We start from the raw sequence: 11,147 nt of genomic DNA, 5'->3' as shown, positions 1-11,147 counted from the left end.
CGGACCGTGCGATGTATAGTCATCCAGCCGATCGGAAATGACACACAAGCGTTCGCGCGGTGTCTTTGGTGAGGACTTCAACTTTAAAGATGGAGGACCGATAAGCTCCCGTCGATGGGACTTTAACAAGGAGTTGCCATTGATGCTGATGGCGAGTCCAGACCGTGCACTGTATAGTCATCCGAGTCGATCGGAAGTGACATACAAGCGTTCGCGCGGGGTCTTTGGTGAGGACTCCAACTTATGTGTATGTTTTTTTTTTTTTTTTTTTTTTTGGAGTATGGCTGGACCTGGTGGCAGGCTGCCTACGTACCCCGGTAAAGGGATCAAGCCAATCGTAGTTCGATTTGACCAAACGGCGGTTTGGTCATTTGCCATAGATTAAGGCAAAAGTGACGAAAACGTGCTCATTCGGTGTTTGGACAGAAGTGACGTATTGTCATCTGTCTGGAGCTGGACGAAAGTGACGTATTGTCATTCGTTCGGCCCTAAGCGAAAGTGACGGTAAGGTCATTCGCTTGCTTTTTATTTTTTATTTTTTCTGTGGTAGACAGTTAGGTAAGGTACTTCCGAAGGTTGGCAGCGTTCCACGCTCGTGGTACTGGTTCGCCAGCCTAGGTTTCCAATCGATAGACACCAGGCTTCACTATCTCGACTATCTTGTATGGTCCTTCCCAGTTTGTCCCCAACTTGCCGGCCTTCCATTCTTTCGTGTTTTCAAACACTTTACGGAGGACTTGGTCGTTGAGTTCTAACGGTCGAGCGCGAACCTTCTTGTTGTAATAAGATTCAGCCAGGTGTTGGTAGTTCTGGATTCGGAGCAGCGCCTGGTCTCTTCGTTCTTCGATTGCGTCCAAGGCATCAAATAGCATTTCTCTATTAAGTTCCTCGTTCCGCGGCATCTTTGCTCGGCCAAGACTTGTAACGTTGACTTTCGCCGGAGCCATTGCCTCGACTCCGTATGCCAGAGAAAATGGTGTTTGACCGGTCGCACTCCGTAGGGTTGTTCTGTGTGACCAAAGTACTCCATCCAATTCGTCGGCCCAATGACCCTTTTTGAGGTCCAAGCGTTTTTTGATGCCGTCCAGGATTGTCTTGTTGGTGGCTTCGGCTTGTCCGTTGCATTGTGGGTAGCGAGGCGTCGCCGTGTTCAAACGAATTCCCCATCGTTCTAAAATACCGCGGAAGTTGTTAGAAATGAACTGGGAGCCGTTGTCAGTGATGATTTCGTAGGGAAGGCCGTGCCTGCAAATGATGTTCTTCCAAACAAAGTTTTGGACTTCCTTGTCTGTGATGTGGACGAGTGCTTTCGCTTCGACCCATTTGGTGAAGTAGTCTGTCATGATCAGGGCGTATTTTTGTTGCCTGGAACTTTGCATTGGTCCGATGAGATCCATCCCCCAGCGCATGAATGGGTAAGGAGCTGTCATGGTTTGTAGAGCTTCGGTCGGACTGTGTATGTTTGGTGCGTGTCGTTGGCATTTGTCGCACTTGTGTGCGTACGTCTCGCAATCAGCAACCATGGTTGGCCAGTAAAAGCCGAGGCTTTTTACTTTAAGGGCCAGCGCTCGTCCGCCTGAATGGTTCCCCGCCGCTCCTTCGTGGGTTTCAGCCATGGCGAGAGATGCTTCTTCTACATCAAGGCATGTTAACAGAACTTTGGCGGAGGTCCAACGATGTAGTCTCCCATTTGTTTTGCGGAAGTGATCCGTTTGAAAGAAAACGAATAAATGGGGTTCGCCAGTCAAGCGGTGTATCACTCGGTCGATCGCTTGATTCGCTTGTATCCATCTCTTCTGATGCGTCGATTGCTACTACGTGATCGCTCTCATCGTGCGATAGAGTGATGCTTGGTTTGTCAATCTGCTGAATTGGAATGGTCCGCTTTACTTGATCTCTTGGATTGCTCCCAAGCGCCGCTAGAGCATCTGCGCAGACGTTTTCTCCGCGGGGGATCCTTATTAGTTGAAAAGACTCGAATTTTTTGGTTAGGTCTTGCACAACTTTAAGGTAAGCGTCCATTCGTTCGTTCCTAGCGTCATAGTCCCCGCTAAATTGATTAGCAACCAATTGAGAGTCGCAGTAGGTGTGGATGCGCTTTGCTTGGACTGCTTGCGCAAGATGTAATCCAGCAATAAGGGATTCGTACTCTGCTTCGTTGTTAGATGCTTTGAAACCAAGTCGAAATGATTGCTGGAGCAATTCGCCGGTGGGGGACTGGAGGTGGATACCGATTCCAGAGCCCTTAATGGAGGATGAGCCGTCGACGTGCAAGATCCAGGTGGCGTTGGGCAGTTGTAAATCTTGTTCGAGTTCCGGCGTTAGCTCGATGAGAAAATCAGCCAACACTTGGGACTTTGCAGCTGGTTTGCTCTGAAACGTGACGTCATATTCACCAAGCTCGATGGCCCACTTCGAGAGTCTACCCGAGTGATTGGAGTTTTGCATGACGGTTCGTAGTGGTAGGTTTGTCAGGACGACGATCGAATGAGATTGGAAATAAGGCCGAAGTTTCCTTGCTGAAGTCATAACTGCCAGCGCCATCTTTTGAGTGTTGAATAGCGTGTTTCTACGTCGGTCATGCGTTGGCTGGTATAGAATATTAGACGTTGCTCGCCTCGTTTATCTTTGACGAGCACGCTACTCACAGCCGCGTCAGAGACTGCAATGTAAAGGTATAACGTATCTCCTTTGTCTGGCTTGGCCAACACGGGCGGCGTTGTAAGATAGCGCTTGAGCTGTTCGAATGCTTCCTCGCAGCGTTCGTTCCAAATGAATTTCTTGTTGCCGCGCAGCAGGTCATAAAACGGGAGGCATTTATCAGTTGATCGTGATATAAATCGATTGAGGGCTGCAATTCGACCGGTCAACCGTTGCACCTCGCGACTGTTTTTGGGACTAGGAAGGTCAAGGATGGCAGTTATCTGCTTCGGGTTCGCCTCAATCCCCCTTTGAGTGACTATGTATCCAAGAAATTCGCCGGATGTTATGCCGAAGGTGCATTTTGTTGGATTGAGCTTCATGCCGTACTTGTTCAAGATGAAAAAACAGTCTTTCAGGTGGTCTATATGATCGGCTGACTTTTGGGATTTCACCAACATGTCGTCAATGTATACTTCCATTGTGGCTCCCAATCGCTCGGCGAACATATTGTTGACGAGTCGTTGGTATGTCGTGCCGGCGTTCTTAAGGCCGAAGGGCATTACTTTGTAACAGTATATCCCGCGGTCAGTGATGAAAGCTGTTTTCTCTCGATCGTCTGGATGCATCATTATTTGGTTGTAACCAGAGAAGGCATCCATAAATGTCAACAGCTCGTTGCCAGCTGTTGACTCGACTAGTCGATCGATGTGAGGAAGGGGGAAGCTGTCTTTAGGACATGAGGTATGTGAAGTCGACGCAGACCCTCCATTTGCCATTCTTCTTCTTTACAACGACTGGGTTTGCCAGCCATTCGGGATACTTCACTTCCGTGATTGAGCCTGCGTTAAGCAATCGATCAACCTCTTCATTGACGGCCTTCGATCGTTCGGGGCCGAGTTTGCGCCTTTTTTGACGAATTGGTTTGAACGTTGGGTCGACGTTGAGCTCGTGTGTAGTTACACCTGGGTCAATCCCTTTCATATCGGAGGTAGACCAAGCAAATGTGGAGGCGTTATCCTTAAGAAACGAAATGATCTTGTCTTTCGTGTCATTGGGAAGGTTGGCGCCGACTCGGACGGTTTTGGCTTGGTCACTGTCGTCTATGGCTACCTCGAGAATCTCTTCCTTGAAAGGATATATCTTCTGGATTGGTTCCACGATTGAGTTAACGTGGGAAGTCGCCTTGCGGTTTTTACCTCGGCGACGAGGAGATCTCGAGCGGCTGCTTGGTCTCCCCGAAGGGTAATGATCCGTCCTTTGTTACCAGGAAATTTGATACATTGGTGATAGGTCGAAGGGATAGCCTTCATCGCATGGATCCATGGTGTGCCTAGGATTGCGTTATATGGAGCGCGAACGTCGATGACGGAGAACTTGACGTTTTTGGCAACGCCTTCGGCGTACACTCGCAAGCGTATCGTTCCGAGCATGGTTTCGGTTGACCCGTTAAAACCTGTTAGCGATCGCGCGGAAGGTTTCATATCGTCAAGGCTTATCCCCATCTTGACGAGTGTTCTTTTAAAGATGAGATTGACCGAACTGCCAGTATCCACAAGGACTTTGGTTACTGTGCAGTCACTAATTCCGACGTCAACGAGGAGTGAATCGTTGTGCGGCATTTGGACGCCTGCTGCGTCTTCGGCAGAAAAGGTGATTGGAGGGCTAGCCTCTGGAGTGGTAGGCCAGCGCTTAGTTGTGATTGCCTTCCGTCGGAAAGCTTTCACAGATCTGACAGAATCGTTGCCAGGAGGGGATCATCCCATGATCACGTTCAAGTGCTGAAACTGCTCTTGATGCTCTTCCTCAGATTGTACCGTTCGTTCAGCCCTACGTGAATTGAGATGTGTACGCAGGTCTTGAGTCTTGCGTTGATATGGAACGATTGGCTCTGGCTCCACTTTGGGGCGGTCGATCTTGCATCGTTTCAGTTTTTCGCGGAGATCCGGGATCTTTGAGTTAAGCTTAACTCGAAGATCAGTCGTCTCGGTGCAATCGGATTGATTGTTTGACGACAGTTCCTGTTTAAGTTCGTCTTGCCGATGGAGTGGATCTTTTCTCTTTGCGTCTAGAATGTGTCGAGCGTCTGAAACATTGAGTTTTCTTATGGAACGACTGATCCTAGGTGGTGCGCCATCGACTTCCATAAGCGTGCTGCTACTTCCTTCCGTTCGCACCGAGGTATTGGTGAGAGTGAGGTTTTCGACCGTCTTTCCCGCTTTTCGGTTGAGTGAGTGACGTAGATCGTCCTCCGGCGTTGCCATGGTGGATGTCGTGGCTCGGATCGTAAATATCTTTCGCCGAGCTTTTGGTTTTTCTTCGTCGGAGGTCGACTCCTTGTCATGATGCGACTGGTCGCCATCATCTGTCGGAGGGGAATCCTCTTCTTTCTTTTCGTTGGATTTTTTCTTCTTGTCCTTCTTGCTCCAACTTTTACTGTTTTTGGTCGCTTTTGGTTTTGGTGGTTCGACCTCGGTGCGACCGTCGCTGGTGGAGGCGAGCCATGCCTCGTAGAGGTGTCTGCATTCTTTGGCTTCATGACCTCTCATATCATGGTACTTGCAGAACTTGTTTTGGTCGTATGAGCTCTTAGAGTTGGCGGGCGCAGGTTTCCGGGACTGCTGCGTTTTTACTTCAGTATCGCGTTCCCATACGTTCCACCCTGGTTCACGTACCGCGGCGACTATGCCAGATTGATCATCTTCGGAGATGGCATAGACAGGTCCTTTCTTTTGGTAAGGGACGTGCTGTCGTGGCTCTTGGGCGTTCGATGTCTTTGATGCCGTTGGCTTTAAAGCCTGCTGCTTGGCGTTGTAAGCTCTCCTGTCTTCGTCCATCTTGATAAAGTTCTTCGAATCATGCAGAGCGTCTTCGATGGTTATGGTTGGGTTAATCCCCAGGTAATCGCGAAACTTGGAGTTGATCCAAAGGGCATTGGTTAAAGCTTTGACGGTAGTGCGGTCAGGGGTAGGCACCGTTGATAGTACTTGCTTGAATTTTTCCATAAAATCCTTCAGACTCTCGTTTTGCGATTGTGACAACTTCCATAGGTCGGCCATGGAAGTTCCTTGACGGGACCACATGATGTAGTTTTTGAGGAACGAGGCGGACAGGTCGTCGAAGCTATCGATCGAACCTTCTCTCAAATGTGAAAACCAACTTAGGGCCGGTCCGGAGAGGCTCTCGACGAAAAGTTGGCAGAGGCCTGCGTCTCTTTCTTCGTCAGAAAAGTGATTCTGACCCATAGCGATATTGAAAGCGGTCATGTGATCGGTCGGATCCGAATCTCTCTTGTATGGAGGGATACGGAGTTTCTCCGTCTTCTTGATCTTGACTCTGGTTATCCGCTGGGTGAAAGGGTTTCGCCGGGTGGTGGCGAGAACGCGTTCGATCTCAGGTGTGGATGCCTTGACATGATGTATCTTGGAGTGGATGTCCCGCAGTGAGAGTTGCAGATTTGCGATCTGGCGGCTAGTTAGAGAATCCGAGCCGTCAGTCGTTTGTGCAACCTCACCGTTCGTAGGGTTTGCTTCGTATGTTGGTTGTTCGACTCCAAGGTTAGGGTTTGTGGTTGCGAATAACCTTCTTCTTGCCGTTTCCGCTCTGTCGTTTTCGCCATCTAGGGTTCCGAGAGCTGCGGCGAGTGCGGCCAGACGGTCGCTCGTAGCTTTGTTGGTTTCTTCTTGTTGGATGAAACGTGCCATGATGGCCTGCAGCATCTCTGGGATGGATTGGTTCAGTGCGAGAGGAGCGTCGGGAGCCGGCGTAACAGAGGCCGACGGTTGGCTACCGTCAGCGGGTGTGTCGTCGGGACTCATACTGAGTTTGTGAACGTTACTCTGTAAGGCCCCACGGTGGGCACCAAATGTTGAGTACGAGTTTGGTAGGTCGAATGATAGTAAAATGAACTCGGTTTCTGTGGGTCTTACAAAGACGTTCTATTCAAAATTTGAGGTAAACTGTCGAGGTTACAAAGAGATTAGGGAAAGAAGGAAAAGGTCGGAGCTTTGTTGAAAGACTCCGACAGAAACACTAAGCAAGGCGATTGATCGTAAACCCTAGATCTTGCCGTCAATCTCTTAGTGTCTATTTGCGGATCCCCTTCTTCTTCCCATTCGTTCTCCTTTTATAGGCTTTACATGTCTCTCACTCGTTCGCCCTGGCAGTTTGGGCTTAATTTGATGTTTAATGGGTTTTCCAGCCGAGCGATGGCTTGATGGGCCGATACTGATCCAGTCGGTCATTTGATCGTGAGGCTGAGTCGACCGAGCGATGGCCTGATGGGCCAAGACTGATCCACTCGATCGCGAGGCCCAATTAATTAGCTTGGATTCTAACACTGATCGTCATGTTAGATCCCGGTTAGTCTCCTGATAAAGTTGGTCTGAATCTCATTAACCGATGGGCCTTGTGTGAGAATGTTAAATTCCTCTCCAACACAAGAGGAATGCATTGGAAATCATGGGATCAAGTATATATTAGTAAGGACGATGGAGGTTTAGGGTTTAAAGATATCACTGATTTCAACACAGCGATGCTTGGTAAACAATTATGGCGGCTGATAGAGAAGCCAAATACTTTATTTTCTTGAGTTTTTAAAGGTTGGTATTACAGGAATGCATCACTCCTAGATCTGATTCGTTCATATTCTCCGTCATATGGCTGGCGGAGTATTGTATCTGCTAGATCTCTTGTAAGCAAAGGACTAATCAAAAGGGTGGGAACATGATCCTCTATATCCGTATGGAATGATCATTGGCTCTCAACCACTCGCCCGAGACCAGCTAATAAAAATCAACACAATCTTTACCCAGACCTTACAGTGGATTCTCTTATTGATCCTCATTTGCGAAGATGGAATTCGCCGGCGCTCCGGGCTTTGGTGGACCCACAAGATGTGAAATATTGATAGAAAGTATACCACTGAGTAGAACTCGGATAGCAGATCAAGAAGGATGGTATTTCACAAATAATGGAAAATATACGGTTAAATCTGGATATCAGGTTGAATGGATATACCCAGATAAGGAAAAACCACCATTGGTGTTTGGACCCACGGTGGATATTTTGAAGGCATATTGTTGGAAAATACGATGTCCACCGAAAATTAAGTATTTTCTATGGCAATTGGTGACATGGTGCATAGCAGTTAAGAAGAATTTGCATATGCGAGGGATACCCGGAGATATTTGTTGTGTAAGATGTGGAGTTGAGGAGGAATCGATCAACCATGTTTTTTTTTAATGTCCTCCTGCACTTCAGGTATGGGCTCTTTCAAAGATTCCAACAAATCCAGCTATGTTCCCAACAAGCTCTCTCTTTGTGAACATGGATCATCTCTTTTGGAGAGTTATTCCACAGATGGAGGATCATCAGTTTGCATGGATATTGTGGTACATCTGGAAAGGAAGAAATAATAAAGTCTTTAGTAATCTGGATGTGGATCCTCTGGATACCCTTAAACTGGCATAAACGAAATCAAAACTCTCGGCTGAAGCACAAATATTGAATGACAAAAAGAGGACTCCACAGGTAGAGGCTACGACTCTTCCGTCAATTCCAGGAAGATGGTGTTTTACGGATGGTTCCTGGAAAGAGAATGATATTTTTTTCAGGTCAAGGATGGTACAATACCTTAGAAGAATGTCCGAGCTTCCCTCTCTCCTCTTCATGCAGAGATGGAAGCGTTACTATGGGCAATGGAATGCATGAAAAATATACGACAATTTCAGGTTACTTTTGCAACGGATTGTTCTCAATTGGTGAAGATGGTTTCAGAACCAGAAGAATGGCCAGCGTTTGCAAGTTATTTGGAAAATATAAACAGCCTGAAAGAGAGTTTTTTCCGAGCAGAGATTATCTATGTATCAAGAACGCATAACAAGAAGGCGGATAGCTTAGCCCGCAATGTTAGGAAGGAAACGTCTTTTGTAGTTTACATGGATCAAGATCTCCCAGGGTGGTTCACAGAGTCAATATGAGTCTGTAAAGTTGATGACAAAATAAAAAGATTTAATATAGCATTTTTATTTGTTTTGGGTAACGGTGAGGAAATGTTATTTCATTTCTATCCAAAATCAAGTCAGAAATTTTCCGTTTTCAGAATTTTGTAATTGTTTTTTTCTATAAATTTTTTTTTATTTTATAATTTGTAAAAAAATTTGAAATTTGGAATTATTTTGTAATTATTGACAAATTTTTTATAAAATTCATAATTCCATATATTTTTTAAAAAAATTCCAAATATCTTTTAGTTGAATTGTGAAGAACAAATACAAATATACTGAAAATTGAAGTAGTTAATTTAATTTTGGATTGAATAAAATATTGCAAATTCATCGTGGTATACATTGATACATGATAATTTGGCGGAGTAAACAACAAATACAAGTTCTTGAAGATCCATTAAAACGGAGAATCTATATATATGAGCAGGTTCTTCAAGGTCTTTAACATAATCTGTAAGGAGACAACAACAATAAAATCAAAAAAAACAGAACTCGTAAAAAATGAAAGAGAAAGAAATGAAATTATAACAAATAACTTTTGAGACAACATTATTCGTCTGAACGTACCTCGAGATCTGAATCTTTGGAGTTGAGTTCACAGGTTACCGGCGGAGAGGCAAGATTGAAAGTTACTTTACATTTTATAATCTGAGAGAGAATTTTAAAAATGATGACGAATCTAATTTTTGCGGATTGATAAAGAAAATAACATAAGAGTTAACGGATGGGATTTGTTGTTCTACTGATTGTAGATGGTGTGATTCACGCCACATCATCAATCCTCAAGGTAATCGCACAAGCGAGAGAAAAGTGAAGAATAATTAACGGTTTACATAGCTTTTTGAAGTTATTTGAGCGACGGCTAGATATTTGCCACATCAACGATCCGAGAAAACTCTTGTTATTGGATCTCATCGTTTGTGAGTTTAATTAATTTTTATTATATGTATAAAATTATGAAAATAATTATGAAAATAATTTAATAATACAAATTTTTTATACTTTTACAAATTATGATTTATAAATAATTTACAAAATTTATTTTCATGTATTATGAGTTTTGTAGAAAACTAACTTATAATGATAGATTACCGTGAATACCTAGAGAAGTAATTGTCCAATAAGTATGAACCCACAAATTCAAAAAATTATATATATGTATTAAATTTATTTATGGTTGCAAAAAACCATTCTATGGCTGTGTAATTAGTCAAAATTAAGTAAATTGGATTTTTAATCCTAAATAAACGTTAAATTAGCCTTAATCCCTAAATAAGCCCTAAACCCTAAATATTTCCTAAACCCCTATTCTGTTTTGTATAATTAGTAAAAACAATTAAGTAAAATTAAATTATACCCCCAAAAAAATATAAACTCTAAATATGCCCTAAGCCCTAAATAATCCTGAAACCCTAAACTATCCTTAAACTCTAAACCTTCAATTATTTTGGTTAATATTTTGTGGTTTTGTTAATTTTTATTATTAGGTTTTTTCGAATTAGATGTATTTATTTGAAATATTTTAATAATTTCTAAAACTTTAAATTAAAAGAACCTGCAACTAGTCATAGAGTATACACATACCCGTTGAAATATTACAGACCAACACAAAGTTAAAGAGCCGAGAAAATTCATTGAAAAATGATGAAAAATGTCTTAGATCAATAGACGAGAAAATAAAATTTCTTAGACAAGTTTGATTTTATCATTAGGAAAAGCGACTGTGGTGCAAACTGCATCCAAAATGAACTGAACATCTGAATTTGGTCTCCACACTCCTGCATCACTAATCTTCAAAACTTCAACCAGACCTTGCTACTGTTTGGACCTAGTGGGAAAAAAATGAACACGATCTTCTGGATCAGTTGAACATACACGGCCTTCAGCGACAATCCGTCCAGAGTTGTTACATTCGAACATGATGCACTTCTATTTTGCATTACCATTGGTATTAGTCGTCATGTTACTTGCAGTAGTCTTGTTACTTGCAGTAGTCTTGAAGTCAAAATCAAATTAAAAACAGATATTCATTAGAAAATATCTCATGCCAACATCAAAATATATTTTAAACATAACGTGTGATGCTTACCGCAGGTGGTTTTGTAACTGACTCAGCTTGTGTAGGTAGTTTCAGCAAACGAATCTTACGAACTGGCCACGCTGATTCTGTCACAAATTGTTTTGCTCCTTCCTGATACTCAAGGCTAGCTTTGAAGTACATAAAAATTATCAACATGAGATGTCAACATAAATCATCAACTTATTTCTATTACTTAATGAAATATGGAACATATTCATACCTCGGTAGCCAAACCAATACCTTTTCCATTTTCCAACAATAACACCACAGATCCACACCAATTTATACAAATACGACGATGAGAGTCAATTATATGTATATATATTATTATCGTTGTGTGAACACCAAATCTACTCATAGGTTGTTAAGATGAATTTGGTTGTAGGGTGATTGAGACTTGTACATCAGTATTTGTAGAA

At 43.5% G+C, this 11,147-nt stretch overlaps 1 protein-coding gene across 1 annotated transcript; it reads right to left on the bottom strand.

The window, feature by feature from the left end:
* Positions 1-4,340: 4,340 nt before the first annotated feature.
* On the bottom strand, positions 4,341-10,809 carry LOC108870330. The gene is made up of 3 exons (XM_033282371.1): positions 10,738-10,809; positions 9,216-10,643; positions 4,341-9,099 (listed from the first exon to the last, which is right to left on the bottom strand). Exon 3 carries the CDS (start codon positions 6,456-6,458, stop codon positions 4,398-4,400), a length of 2,061 nt encoding a protein of 686 aa, XP_033138262.1. The 5' UTR covers positions 6,459-9,099; positions 9,216-10,643; positions 10,738-10,809; the 3' UTR covers positions 4,341-4,397.
* Positions 10,810-11,147: the final 338 nt, after the last annotated feature.

Source organism: Brassica rapa, chromosome A10 (genome assembly GCF_000309985.2).
Source record: "Brassica rapa cultivar Chiifu-401-42 chromosome A10, CAAS_Brap_v3.01, whole genome shotgun sequence".
Taxonomy (NCBI): domain Eukaryota; kingdom Viridiplantae; phylum Streptophyta; class Magnoliopsida; order Brassicales; family Brassicaceae; genus Brassica; species Brassica rapa.
Note: the sequence above shows the minus strand (reverse complement) of the source record. Positions and strands in the feature narration are given on the sequence as shown.

Excerpts from the sequence above, each read along its gene's own strand:
- LOC108870330 (XM_033282371.1), bottom strand. The coding sequence starts at position 6,458 with ATGAGTCCCGACGACACACCCGCTGACGGTAGCCAACCGTCGGCCTCT.